The sequence below is a fragment of the Indicator indicator genome, chromosome 4, assembly GCF_027791375.1.
Source record: "Indicator indicator isolate 239-I01 chromosome 4, UM_Iind_1.1, whole genome shotgun sequence".
Classification (NCBI taxonomy): domain Eukaryota; kingdom Metazoa; phylum Chordata; class Aves; order Piciformes; family Indicatoridae; genus Indicator; species Indicator indicator.
In genome coordinates, this window is record NC_072013.1 from 28,158,643 (window position 1) to 28,173,998 (window position 15,356).

The following is a 15,356-nucleotide window of genomic DNA, read 5'->3' on the forward strand; positions in this document are numbered from 1 at the left end:
AAATCTTTAGGGCAAATAACCAGCCTTTTAAGTGCCAGCCTGTGTGCATGTGACCAGTGTTATTTATACTGGTCAGAAAAACAGCAGGACCACCTAGGAGCAAGAGAAACAGCCAAGTAGTGGCTCCTCCAAACCGCTCTGTGGGTTCCCAAGAGCTATTAGCATGAATATGAATCTTGCTGCTGCATCAAATGTAGGCTATTGACCTAGGAAGCCAAACAAGGACCCTTATCCATGAAAAAGGGATTTTATTTTTATATATATATATGTATAAAATACCTCATTGGGTCCTGAATGCTTCAATATCACATGCTCTCAATGCCAATTTGCTGACTGCTATATCTCATACTACAGAAGGCCTGAATATAATCAACCAAAAATATGCATTCAATACTTGTAAGGTCAGTCAATGAACTCACAGTAATCACTGTTTCATATGTGGTAAGAGATGCATTTTCTGGACATCAGGAGATAATGGTTTGGTGTGGTTCAGTGGTGGTTTTGTTTGTTTGTTTGTTTTTCTCTAATTGTAGGATGGAGTTTATTTGAATTCAGGTTTCTTCTGTGTTTTCTGTTCTCAAGGTTGTGTTGTATTGCTGTGGCCCCCTTTAGCAGCATCACTCTGAGGGGTCTGCCCTGCCTTTTCTGAATGTGCCTGGGTGTTTGGTCAGTGCTGGGAAGTCACTGTCCAGCTGCAAGTTGATGACTGGGAAGGGAGGTGACTTTCCTGAGGTCACTGCATGGCTCATGGCTGCTCTTCTCTCTCCTGCTCCTCTTTTATGAACTCACTGACAGTAAGGTTTTCACTGTACCAAGATTTTTCAGCTTCTCCCTGGCCTGTGAATGGCTGAAAACTGTGTCTGCATAGCAAAGGCAATGGATATGGTTTTCAAATGTCCTTTGCACAGTGGTGCTTACCTATGTGACTGCTGCCTGGCTCGAGAAAGCATTCACTTTCCTTTCAAACTCACACTTCTTCCCCCATCCCTTGCCCTTGCTCGTACAGAGCAATCAAGCTGAAAAGGGTCATTAGCAGTAGACAAAAATTTGTGAGTTTGTTTACACAAATATTTGAAAAGTCTTCCTTCAGTGTGTTTACTCAGGACTTGGAATTAGGGAGATAACCATGATTTCTGAACCAGCCTCCAATCTCCTCACAAAGGTGTTGCAATTCCTCCATGGCAAAGAGATCCATTTTTCTCTCACTGTATGCTCATTATTTCACTCACCAAGATACTCCATTTGTTTCAGGGCTGCTGTTATGAAACAATATCCTTTAAGCTAATTGCTGTTGGAAAGGAGAGTTTTGCTTTACAGTCAATGAATTTGATGCCTTGGGTAGTTCAAGTAAGGATCTGTCTTTGTCTTGCTTTGATTGACAAGACCCTTTCTATAAATTTGAGCAATTAAGCACCCCAGTAGCAGCTCTTACAGAGAACTACTGAGCACAGAGCTGACAAAGACTGCCGTGCAGGTCTCCTGTGCTTGCTCTAACATCCTGAAACACCATCTGCAATTTACAACTGCAGAAGGAGGTCTGACTCAGTAAGTTAGGTGAGTGTGCATCTGTGTTTGCTCCATGTCATGTCTCCAGCTCATGAATGAAGCAGCAGGTTTTGTTGAAATGGCAGAGAATAAATGCTTGGATTGTTCTGGAGTTTGTCTCTTTTGCTCTCAAGTGTCTGCTTTTAAAAATAAGGAATTTTTTTCTTTCTTTTTTTTTTTTTTTTTTTTTTTTTTTTTACCCTGCTGAAGCTTATATATGACCAAATGCTCATTTAATCATGTAGGACTATAGTGTCTGCATGGTGACATACATGGAGCAAACTTCATGTGCTGATGTGAAACTGATTTAGCAAATTTAAGGCATTTGGTTTAGCGGGAGCCTAGAGACTCAACATCAGTCAGGCAAAAAGCTGGCCAAGCTCATATAACTTCAGCTTGTCCAGCTGAGGACGCAGGCAAATGCACACATGTCTGTGTGCCCCATGCAGTAGCTGGCTTTCTCAGAATTAAATGTCAACTCTGGAGTTTCTAGGTGGGCATTTTTTAATGCAATGCAAATATGAGATGTATAAAATGGATCTCGTGGCTTAGAGACACTTTCCAGCTATCCTTTTTTTTTTGTTTTCCACAAAGTTTTTCCAGAGTGGCTGGTTGCTTTCTTCACTGAGACAGAAAAGCAGCAAGTATCAGAGGGACTTGCCTGATGCTGGGCTGCTCAGAAGGTGTGAAAAATTCTTGTGTCTTCTGGTCACCTTAGACATGTCCCTCCTTTATCTACCAGCTCTTTTCACCAGCTTGGCAGCCTTGGCTGGGTCTGAACTGGCTGGTAGAGCAGTGTGTACAGGAGGAACAACCAAACTCTATGGCTGTAGCCCTGGGAGTGGACAAGGACAAGCCCCGTGCTCAGGGTATTGGTAATGGGAACCCTAGTAACAGTTTTGGGAACTGCTGAGGTTATAGAACAAATTCGGGGATGCTTGGCAAATTTTGGGAACTTAGGCTAAGAGGTAAGTGGGATAATCCCAAAATTGTGCCAGGGTCAAAATGCTGATGTTCTGTGTGGATCAAACACCACCAAATGCATGTAGCTGCAGCCACACTGCTTTCCCCCTATGCAACAAAACAGGGAACCTGCCAACTCCCATAGGTGTGCATGGCAGACTGACAGAGAGAATCCTGACAGACTGACCCTGCCGGGGCAGTACTGTCAGAGATGTTAGCCAACAACATGTGTGTACACTGAGAGAGCACTCAAAGGCCTACATAGCTGTTGACCAAGTACAAGCTCAGGGCAACCCAAATGTGTGATGATAGAGGTACATGCTGCAAAGTACATTTGCAATATGGAGATCTCAGTGGGTCTGAGGCGCTGGCTGGTGGCTTTGTCTCATCCAGGCAAACCCCACAGCTCTGTAGGGAAACTCTGCACGCCTCTGCTTCCTGTTACAGACACTTTCACTTAGATTTTCCACTTCTGGGAGTAGGTGACTCCTCATTCATACATTTGCCCATCTTCTCTTGGGCTGAGTGAAGACGGGGAATGGTGTGTCTGAGGGGAGAAAGGGCTGTCCCAGGTCAAGTCAAGCATAGGCACTTGCACTTCTTGCTTCGTGGTCTGTGCTGGCTCTCTCAGCCTTCTGCTTCTCTTCCTCTTGCCTCAGCATGAAGCTCCACTGTGTTATCCTGGGTGTTCTCCTTCTTTTGCTGCTGGCCAGCTGCAGCAACACAGTCAAGACCCCTGCCATTGACCTGCGGACCTTCACTGGCTGCGCTGTCCGTGAGTTCACCTTCCTGGCCAAGAAACCTGGCTGCAGGGGGCTGCGGGTGACCACAGATGCGTGCTGGGGACGCTGTGAGACCTGGGAGGTGAGGCTGTGCCCGGGGCTGAGGGTGGCTGACTGGTACCAACATCCCTGGGTAGATACCCCACTCAAGACATTAAATACCTTGCAGCTATTTACAGGCAAGGGCTGTGTCCCATTCCATCACCCCCTCATGACCACTCTCAGCGGGAGGACACTTTGTCTTATGTTGTCTCCTCCCTCCTTCCAATTCCTCAAAGCAGGACCCACACCATGTGGTGATATTAATGAAGCAATTATATAATACTCTTACTATACAATTGGAAAGCCTCTTGTATCCTGAACACTTAAGGAGAGGAGGCTTTTAGTACTTTACTGGAAAAAAATCCCTTGAGATTAAGATGAAGCTCTGGGTTGATGGGTAATAGCTTCAAGCAAATCCCAAAGATAATGTCTGTCTCTAATTTGGTCTAGTTTTGACTAACAGCCCTATATAAATATGAAGTAGTTATGTTTTGGGGGTGTACAAGAGGAGAGAGAAAAAGCATAAGCACATCTACACACACTTCAGAGAACAAGTTCTGACTGTCTTTGACTTTCTGCCACTGGAAGGCTCCAGGGACAAGACTCAGTTTAATTTACACAGGGAAGCTTCAAGTGACTCCAAAGGGATTTTGTTCACAAAAGCTACTGGAGGAGGAGTCGGGGTCTGTGTTCCAGCTTTGACAGAACCTTTTCACTGCTTGTTGGGATGACAGCAAAGGCCACTTGAGCCAGATTTCTCTGGTGGGATAAAGTTCTTTTGAAGGACCTCTTGTCACCTGATTTATTCTACTTCCAAGCTCCTCTGGCAGCACAGACCTTGCAGTCTCTCTTACCATATTGCAATGCCCCTGGGATGTAGTTAAGCTGGATGCATCTGGTTGTAGGCTCAACAGCTTCTAGAAAACACTATGATGTACTATGGGGGGTGGGGGGGGAGGTGGTATGAGGGAAAGTGTCTGGATGTTTTCTTGCTGAAATGTTGCATCTGTTCTTTTCCATGCCATTATTCTTGATTCCCAGGACAGGCTTTTTACACAGTGCTGAAGGGAAGAAAAAAATTGAAATGTCTCTTGGCTGTGTCACTTTCTGTTTCTCATCTGTGCAAGGGAGAGGATGACAGTGGTCTCCCACTCCTGTTTTGGAAGACCATTCTTGAAGTCTTTGAAAAATGGCTCCTCCTGTGGAAGCAGAAACTCACTGCTCAGCAAAAACAATGCCAGTGATACCATGTGGGAATGTGGGTTGCAGGGTCTTCAGGCTTCCATTGTTTCCTGATGGTTGATGTCTCTGGCCTGACTTTTTCTCATGAGGAAATGCAGACCTCTATGCTGCCTGCTTTGCTGACTGCATCCCCTATGGTGTACATCCACTGGGTTTTGTGGGGCATGCAGCCTGACTGGGAAGATTGGTCTGGCTGAGAAAAAAAGCAGCGATTTGGCACCTGGACGTACTTTGGCTCTGAAGGCAGCTTGTGCACATGGAAGGGTTTCTAGCAGAACACATTTCCTTTGATGGAAAATCAATCCTTTTGGAAGAAAGCTGCTTTTGGCAAGCATTCTGCTGAAACCCAGCTTTTTGGGTAGACTTTTGTCTTTGTTCAAGGAGCTTTAATTGGAGCTTTATGCTTTGAACAAAGAGAAACATGCACATATACCCACTTCTTTCCCTGACAGGGGCCCAAGAGGTAAGTGTTGAAGGATGTAACCTAAAAATTATTTCCATGGCTCTTTCCACCTGATTCAGTGGCTCCCATGATTTACGCTAAATCCCCTGGGGGAAACTGGGACTGCAGACGTTGCTTCTTGTGCGAGGCCAGCATTTCTCCCCCACAGAGACCAGTGCTGGAACCACCTTACATCGAGTCTTACCACCGTGTTTGCACCTACAATGAAACCAAGATGATGACAGTGAAGCTGCCCAAGTGTGCCCCTGATGTGGATCCCTTCTACACTTACCCAGTGGCCATCCGCTGTGACTGTGACATCTGCTCCACTGCCACCACTGAATGTGAGACTGCCTGAGCTCCCTTTTCCCAGGTTAGGAGCGGAGGTGCCAGATTCTTCCCTGGCTTCATACCCCTGGTACCTCTAGCATTACATAGAGTGTAAGTGAGTCCAAAATTTGATCTCACCCTGTAATGCTCCTAATCTTTGACTTTCCTGGGCAGATCAGGCTTAACCCCCTCTCCTCACTCTGTTCAAAGCATTATTGCTGTAGAAATGTAGCACACACCCTGACAATGGCAAGTCTTAAGATAAAATAAATGGTGCAATTTCCATTCCTTACTGGCTTTTCACACTGTGTGACCTTTCTTCATGCACAATGTGCACATGGACTGAACAGTCACTGGGAGATGGATATAGGACACAGAGCCATTACCACCTCTGTTACAGCCTCTTTATTCATGTCTGTAGTTTTAGCTTCTTCTGAGTAATGTAAATGCAATTACCAACATTTCTGCCATCTCCCTTCCACTACTAGCTCTTCTTGCCCTGAGATCCATCAGGAACAATAGTTAAAGAAAAAGCCTTAAGGCCAAAGAAATGGAAATGGTATCCAAATTGCTGCCTTGAAATTTGGGTGAATGCATACTTAGCTCTGACTCAGGAAGGTACTTAAGCTCATGATTAAGAGTTTGGCCTAATATCAGTGGACTTTTACAGTTAAGCACAATATTTCAGTGATTTACTTAATTGGAGCTATTTTGATGAAAAAAACCCGTACATAAAAAGAGACAATTCCTTGAAAAAACAAGAGAAGCACAGACATTATAAACCCAGAAATGCATGTCTACCCATCTGCTGTTGTCTAGGGATAGGAGGGAAAATGACTTCATGTAGAGTCTACACCATTTGGTAGGGTCCAAGGATTCTCCCTTGACAATTTCCAGAGTTAGAGGGATGAAGCCAAAACACAGCAGCTGTGGTTTTGTTTCAATGAGCCCCTGGGTGAGGTGGTGGGAAAGAGGGAGCTACAAAGGGCGTTCCCACACTTCCCTGAGCTGCTCAGCTCCATGGAGACCTGCTGCTCTGAAGGTGCATGCAGAGCTAAGGGGCAGCCAGACGTGCTCAAACCTGTGGAGTGGTCAGTAACGTGGCCAACGTGGGTGAGACAAATCCAGGACAGGAAAGAGAGCAAATGTGCCAAAGGATGGACCACATCTCCTCAGACCCACTATTTATGGACTAGGGAATATCTGGGAGAAGCTGCAAGGGCCCCCAAGGTACCATAGCCACCTAAGTGCCTTTGTCCTCTGGCTCCCACCTGCAGGAGGACAAACCCATGTTCATCCCTTAATTCTTCCCTAAACAAAATGGGAAATTGTGTGAAAGTAGGCAGATTTGCCAAGTGGAGCTTAAAAAAAAAAAAAAAAAAAAAAAAAGACACCTTCTCAGATAGCCATTAGGAGAGAATTGCTGGTGAAAGTGATATCTGCACCTGCCTTCCCCCTAGTTAGGTGTCTTCTGGATGAAGTCACCTTCATTTCCAGGAATGCATGCTTGAGAATTCTCAAGTGTCCTGTTCTCACTGAGACAGATTTAATTTAATTTGTAGTTTATTAGCTGCTGTCAGTAATTTTGTCTGTGGCACTGAAAAAGCTGGTCTGTGATTGAGTAGGAAGGAGGTGATTTTATGATTACCTTTGTAATTCTGAATAGCAACTGATCTGTCCAACAGCAGCAGGAGCAGTTTTCTGCTGCTGGAGATTTTAACTGTCTTTTAAAAAGGTCCCTGTGTTTTGTTTCAGACGGCGTCTTATCATCCCTCTAATCTTATTATTGTTCTAACCAACATCACAGCTATTATGGGAAACACACAAATGATTTTGTGTCCTTAACAAACCCCAAAATTGTAGTATGAAAGCAATTTAAGGCAACTTGTTCTCCTTTATTTATACATAAAGATTTCTCATGCAGAATGTGTATAAGCTCCTACAAACTGTTTGCCAGACCTGTGAACACCTGCAAAGCATCTTGGTGCTGATGTGAAGTCATTTCCTTCACTGGATTTCTGTCACAGAGCCTGGCTGTGCTGTAGTCTTAGGATTAGAAGTAGCATTAGAAAGCAACAAAGTTCCTTCCTTTGCAGCCAAGAGGAAATACAAGCTATACCCGGACGTGGTGAGACAGTAGAAACCTCAGCAAGTGTTCAGAAGAAAACACTGCAGGGTGTGAAAGAGAGGGTTTTGATGGATGAAGGAGCAGCCAGACTGGGGGGTGGAAGGGGGAGAGTGGGAAGGACATATTGACTGAAACCAAGCTAACACTTTTGATGGTCTTTTGAGGAGGAGAGCAAAAGTGAATGAAGATGCTGTGGATCTGCTAGTGGTGACAGAAGGGCAGACAACATCAGAGCCCACCAAGGTGATTGACTGATGTGCATCCTTCTTTATCGAGCTCAGCTGGTTTCCCACAAGTGGGCACACAATGACTTTCAGAGAGCCATCTTCATTCCTGTTGCTGGTAGTTGCAGTTCTGGGGCTTTTTTCCCCCCAGAAGTTATTACACTACTAGGTTTTCATTCTGTCAAATGCCAGCCAGTGCTGACACTTTCAACCAGGACTTTTGGCATTTACATCCTTTATGCTGCAGCTGGGACGGTATGACCTGCTCAGAATTTACAGACAGTCAACAGCCTCAACAACCTGTTTCAGAGCATGAGAAGCCCCTTCCCAGGCCCCCTTCATCTTTGTGAGGCTTTTTAATGCCCTATAAAGCCACAGGTTTAAACCTCACTATCCCACACATTCAATGTAATAAACGAACCTTCTGCCTTTGGTGCATAAGTTTTTGTTTGCAAGGAGTGTGTGTCACAGAAGTTGTCACATCTTGCCACATATTATCTCTCCCATGGACACCCCTACTGTTTTTTTACAGCCTGAACACTGACCACCAGCACCAAACAAAAATCATAGAAGCATTAGACTGGGAAAGACCTCCAAGTCCAGCCCTCTACCCAACACCTCCATGAACACCAAACCATAGTTTAGTGGTGGTCTTGGCAGTGCTGGATTAATGGTTGAACTCCATGATCATAAAGGTCTTTTTTGGACAAACTACTGTATGATTCTATCATGTGTGTCCTGTACAGCCTCAGTTTATCTCTCTCTTTTTTTTAATTTTTTTTTGTTGCACTTTTAAACTAAACAGCAATAATCCCTGTCACTCAGTGCTTTTATTTTACACAATATTTTTCTGTTGTATGATAACTACAGAAACCTACTGGGTCTTGAAGTTCAGTTCCCCTCATTCCTGTGCTGTAGTTTGTATGCCCAGCCAGCCTGACAATGTCAGAAATCAAAGTAATTTTACTTTTGTCTTCAGATTTGAGTTGTGGTGAGAGGGAGGGCAGGAAGCCTCCCCAGATGTATGCTTCCTGCAGTGACTGGATTTCTCTTTGAGGGATGGGACAGGCAACTCCCTCCTGCTCTTATTGTACTCACATAAAAACATAGGAACTGCTGCCCTGGGTCAGAGTGAGGGGCTGTCTCCCCAATATCCTGCTGCTGACAGCCAGCATCAGATCCTGAGGAAATGTGACAACATCAGGGCAGAGAGGTATCCTTCCCTGTCTTTATCCACCCGGATTTAGCAAGCAGCAGTTTAGGAAGTTTCTGCTATGGAGGATGCGTTTGACCCCTCATTATTAACCCTAGGTGTGTGGGTCCTCCATGCTGTTACTTCCTGGACAAAGTCTGGCTGTGTAAAGTATAGTGGCTAAAGGCAGCTTCCTACAGGGGCAGGTAAATCAAATGTATTCTAGGCCACATGCTGTGCTCTCTTGAGTTGTCCTAGCTCCTCTGGGAATGTATTCATTTGTAGTGGTCAGGGGTTTGGGCTGCAGTGCCTTTTTGTCAGGAATAGACCTTGCTGCCCCTTGTCATTGCTGTGTGAGTGCCTTGGGCAGGGACTGATTAAGCCTTGCTTTAGTTCAATCACTGTTAGGGATGTTGTTCCACAATGGTGGGATTTATAGTCTTAATTTAAAGACCAGCCCATCTGGTCAATGAAAATGCTTCTGGTCTTGAACTCAATGGAAAGGAAAGCTGGGTAACAAAGGCACTATCTTTGGGGTTTAACTTTATTTATTTATTTATTTATTTATTAAAAATGAGATCCCCATTTCTGCACTGAACCCTTGGAAGACTGGAATCAGTCATATTCTTGATTCCAGTCTAGCATTTAGGGGCTGTGCTTCCTCATTTAACTTCTGCAGCCCTTTAAGCATTTCACTTTCTCTACTGACTCTCCCTGCCCTGTCTGCTGGACCGAAGGGTACACAGTTCATCTTCATTGTCATCAGTAAGGGTTTTTTTATCCATGTGTTAGCTTTGGCAGGGAATAACAAACTCCCCTCAAAACTCATAGCACTCGAGCTGACGCTTTTCCTAGCTGCCTTATCAAGAGAGCCCCAATGCCCGCTAGGGAAGAATAAAACCATCTTACACTGTGATAACCTGGTGGAGACCACAGACAGTAATACCAAAAACATCTTATTAAAATAAAGAAAGAGAATTTTTGTCTGAAGAGCAACCAACTAACTGCCTCAGTATTAGTGGAAGATGGGCCAGTCACTGAGGGGTACACTTGGACCAAAGTGAGCTGGAGGCTGAGCACCATCAGGGATCCAGACCTGCAGGTGCCACATCTCCGCTTTCCCATGTTTCCAGGCAGCAGAGAATTTGATCAAGCACCAGTTTGCCAAGAGGAATATGTCACCTCCTGTTTGACTTTCTGCAGGTGGCACTGGAAGGTGCTGGCAGCTCCAGGACCAGACAAAAGCAGCTGTGTATTTTAATATGTGTTTTATCTACCTGAAATATCCTGGAAGTTATATGTAATCAGCATCTGGGAACATAAGTATATCATTGCACCTTCATATCAAAATGATGCTATCAAATTATTTAGTAATACATTTATTTTGTTAAAATAAACTATGTACAATAGACGATATTAATGTGCAGTTACAATATACAATAATTACATGTTTAAAAAAGGATAAGCAAAAGATTACAGAATCCTGTGCTCTAAATAGGAAACTAGTACAGTTTACATAATTTTTAAACTATGCAAAACATAATTACTGGAGAACTGAATTTCCTTAATCTGAGATTTGGTTAAACTTTGAAGAAAGGCTTACCACTCAAAAGTCAGACATAATATTTTAGTACTCATCCTTTGGTTTTCCCAGACCCATACTCCAGCGATATTGCACACAGCAACTTTTAAGAGAGAAAAATTCAGTTGCTCACATCCAGTAAAGTAAATGACCCTTTTTTTGTTAACTTGCTAAGAATTGATTGATATGTTAGGTCTTGATTTGTGCTGTGGTTATTACACCTATCTCACAAACTCAATTAGAATAACTCGTTGCACTGTTACCCAAGTATTGCTGAAGCATGACACAAACCCAAAGACTTCTTTTTTCTTTGTATTCTTAGGGGAGCAGAGAGAGTCTTTGGAGTGAAATTCTTGTATTTGATAAGTGCATCAACATCATAACAGGTTAAACTGGATTCAGTTATACTTGCACTAGAGAGCAAGTCTTGTTCACATTTCTGCTGCCCTCTCCAGCCTTCTTTGAAGCCCTCCCAGTCGCAAGGTGCTGCTGAACCCCAGGAATCTCAGTGTGACTCCATGGAGGCACCTCTGAGGTCTTTTGCTAGGCTCATATCATACTTGCTGGGGCAGCATGGACACCATGCTATGCCTTTCTCTGTAGCATTTCCCACCTGGTAACCTGGGCTCACTACCTTACAGCACTTCTGCTCATGAGTAAAGAAGGCTTTGCTAGTGTCTTTCTCCTCTCATACAGCTTTATGTTATTGCTTATTAATGAATTAATATTTACAAGTTTGGGGAAAGTTTGGGCTCATTTACTCCATACTGATGAGGCAGGTCAGTAATGCAGTTAGAGCAGCTGCCTTTTAGGGAAAAGTGTTGGAAGAGGCAATATGACAATTGTGCTATGAATATGGCTTGCACCCGAACTACTTTGGCAGACATCAGACAAATTTCTGCCTGTTATCGGTACAAATAGCTGTTGTGTCAGAAGATCTGGAAGCTATGGACTGGTGACAACTCTTTTGAAAGTGATCAACCTCTGATCAAAGAGTTGATAACAGCAAGAGGTTAAACTGATCTTTGGCAAAATCAAATGCATAATTAAGAGATGATATTAAGTGATGCCAATGAGTGCACTTGGCGAAGATACCACTTTGTCTTGAATGTTACAGTGTTAATGTAATAATTTTAATCTTCAGCCTCAGTAGTGGTTGAAATGAAGAGTTACAAATCCAGTCTCCAAAACTCAAGATAAGGATTAGATCAGAAAAGTCTCTAGGTGCTTAACTTCATTCAGGCGTCCACAACCAGCAGCCGAAACTCTTGGGTCTGGCTCATTGTGTCCTGTGTGCTCAGAGCTTAGTCACCCACAGTAAAGGGCAGAAAAGGAGACCTAAAGACTTCTAAAGATTTTCACATTAGTCATATGTGGGCCCCATTGAAGTTTTCCATTGTCTTTGTGAGAAATGAAATGAAGCCAACATACAGCAACTTGGAAAATCCCGCCTTAAAATTATAGTTATAAGAAGCAGCTAAACACTGCATTAAGGGTTGCACACACTGGAAGGGGATAGGGATCATGCTCAGAGTTAGTCTGGTTAACATATTTTCAGTGTTAGAGATATTTTTCACCATTGCACAAATTTATATGATTTTCTCTTGTTGCTCTTTGATATATGTGTTTGTGAGCTCATTCTCCTCTTAAAATTAGGTTCTTACTCTTTTTGCTGTTCTGGTAGGGTTCCTGGAACTGCCCATGTTAAAGAGGTTTTGTTCACAAGTTTCTGAAAGCTTTAACTGAATCAAAGAAAAGAGAATTTGAAGATTATTTTTCTTCATCCTAATTATTGGTGACCCCTTAATATGATGATAAAATGAAATTTAAGTTATAGGATCAAACTGACTAACTGTGGCTCTGGACCTCATTTTGCACCTCACCCCCAAATCAGAAGCATAGATGCTATTCTATCACATCCATCACTTCTAATCAAGGGTTTTCTCCCAATGTTTCAATGCAAAACATATTTGTGTTTTATTTTATTTTGTTTTGATAGGTGAAGCTGAGATCACAAGCCACTACTGAAACCAGTGGGAGGCTTCTTCCTGCTTTCAGAGGGTCTTTATTCACTAAGAGGAAAACAAACATTTATACTAGAGATTATTCTTCATTTTTACGTAGAACTTAAATGTGTCTAGAAATTATCTGACGTAGGTCGCTCCACAGTCATGTCCTGTCACAGCAGATGCTCTTCCAGCCCTATGGAGTTGTGAACCAAGACAATGTTCTGTTGTTTCCAGATTTGCCTTTCTTTCTTTTTTTTTTTTTTTCTTTTTTTAAATGTAGGATTAAGCATATTAAAAATCCTCTTCAAGTAAAGGAAACACAGGAAGAGAAGCACACGCAGCTGGATGCCTGCGTTCTACCTGTTTATTGAAGAAATGGTCCGGGGACAACATGAGCATGTGTTGATTGCTTTGCTGGAGAAGAAAAACGTGCTTTTAAACAGACCTGTTTTAAGATAGATTGATTCCTTTGCAATTAATTCTTAACCCAGAGGAACTTTCAATGTGGTGAATCAAGAGGTATTTACTATGCCCCTTGGGGGAAAAAAGCTACAGAAACCCTCCCGAGCTGTAAGCAAGCTATGTAAGTAAATGGGCATGTCTCCTGTCTGAAGTAGGGGGACATTTTGGTAAGGATATGACAGCTTGTGTGGTGAAACTACAGCTGCTAGACATGCATCATTTGTGTAACTGGCCATGGTGTCACTTGCTGTGTATGAGGCTGGGTGTGAAGAGAAGAAACTGTTTCCAAGAGCTTCTGCAACCTTTTCCACTCTCCTGTAAAGGGTTCTCAAATTAGGTCTCTGGAGTCTTGGTGTAATATCTTGGATGGGATCTTGACAGCTTGCTGTTGAAGGAAAGTGAAGCCATGCATCTTCATCACCAGACAGTCACTAGTGAAATGTTTGTTCCCTGTTGATCTCTGTTTGCTACTGTGATTTTCCCACCCTTCAGGTGGGTTTTTAGCCACTTGCCTAGAGCTGTGTTGCAGTGATTGTTTCTGAGGGAGTCCTACTTGGTTTGTGCTCAATGCTTGTCTTAATTTCCAACTCATTCCTTGGTTCTTCTCTACTGTGCTTCCTTAGAGATGGCAGATACCAGACAAATCATGGTGCTGAGTATGACAGAACACCAGGTGATTTGTGCTGTGTGTAAGGAATGGGAAATGATTGCTTTTGGGGGGACACAGGCCATCAACACTAGAACAGATAGAAGAGATTTTGTGTTACATTAACTACAAGAACACATCACAATGTCCCTATTCAGCCTTCCTCATTTACGTGAATGAGATATGAAGAAGTTTGAGACAATTTCTTGTGAAGTAAGATTCTCTTCAGAATGAGGAAGACTGCCAATGGCCCCTTAGTAGAAGTATTTGAAGTAACCTTATTGCATATCAAGGTGCAGCATTATATTTAATTCTGTGTTTATTTTGAGCTGAAGCAGTGCTTTGAAAGAGAAGAAAGTGAGAAATATCAGTGACAGGTGCTGAAATGATTGTTTGAATTGTCATGCTTGGCTCAGAGTGAATTCTGCAATTCCCACTAGCAAGAAGAAGATTTGCATCAGGACTATTGTGTATGGAAGTCAAGGGCAAGATTCACATCTTGCCTTATTCAAGGCAATGTGAGGCAAGAGCTTGTAGTTGGTTGTTCTTCATAAGCTATATAGTACTGTAAGAGTAGATATGGCAGAAATAGAAGTTCTGGGAGTGTTTGACACATAGGACAACCAGGGGGAACCCATCTTGAGAACTGTTCCCCATGCCTCCTGGAGGATATAAGTATAGGGAACTTCCAATCAGTTAAACAAATGTTCCTGGATGGACCCGTGCAGTTTTAGAGCCTCGTTCCTGCCTTCCCTTCAACTTTTCTGAGCACTCAGAGGCATAGGAGAAACTGTGGACATCTTCGCGGGACCTCCTTCAGGTCATGCTGGCAGTGGTGGCATAGCACAGGATTGCCCCAGTTCTGCTGGCTTGTGTTTAAGCAGAGCTCTGAAGGGCAGAGACATCTGTAGGTTATTTTAACATGAGAACATCTCTCTAATGCTGAGGTATCTCTCTAATACCTAGTATCTCTAATATGTCCTTGCAGGAGTTTGCACGGAAACCCTTTGGGAATTCTGAAACTATAACTTCAGGTTAACTCCTGATAGAATGCCAAGGTTTCAGAAGATACCAAAGGAGATGGGTTTTACAGGATCTAGCAGATTTCTTGTAAGATGTGAGCACTTGTGAAATGATAGCAGACTATTAGCAAAGGCAGCCCTGTCAGGGAAGGTTTTTGACATCAGTCAGGGATATTGTCAGATAGGTTCCTGGGACAGTTTATTGCCTTTACAATGCTCTTAAGTTTGTTTGAAGGTGAAATTTGGGTCTCATTTCTAGCTCATTTCTCCAGTGAGAAAACCCATCTTTCACCTGGCAATCTTTCATTGATTTTCTTTTCTTGTTACTAAGGGTGCTTGAAAATAATTTGAAGTTTATATCTGTTGCTTTATGCCTGTGCTTGCATTGTGCCAGGTGTTTTTGATATTTCTGAAGATAAGTTTCTGCCTGTTCACTCACCATCTGTTTGTGTTTATAAAAGGTATTAGGTACAATTTCCCAGGTAGTCAATGAGTCTCCTTACAATCTAATTACAATCACTCTCTAAAGCCTGTTGGCCTGTGATATGCTTCCCCAAAATAATAGCATAACAGGGCAGATCCTTGAGTAAGTCTGTGTACCTAACATAGGAATAATGCTTATGGGACCTGCCTTAACCATTAACTATTTATGAAACGCTTATTTTTGTTGAAAGAAGAATTGGAACCAAATGGAGAGCAGAGGCCACTTCTCAGTGGATGGTGACCACCCTCCTTCCTTTGCAGC

At 43.0% G+C, this 15,356-nt stretch overlaps 1 protein-coding gene across 1 annotated transcript; it reads left to right on the plus strand.

Moving 5' to 3' along the window:
- The first annotated feature begins 3,168 nt into the window (after positions 1 to 3,168).
- GPHB5 (glycoprotein hormone subunit beta 5) lies at positions 3,169 to 5,374 on the plus strand. Its single transcript, XM_054400654.1, has 2 exons — positions 3,169 to 3,372; positions 5,186 to 5,374. The coding sequence occupies exons 1-2, from the start codon at positions 3,169 to 3,171 to the stop codon at positions 5,372 to 5,374; spliced, it is 393 nt and encodes a 130-aa protein (XP_054256629.1).
- Positions 5,375 to 15,356: the final 9,982 nt, after the last annotated feature.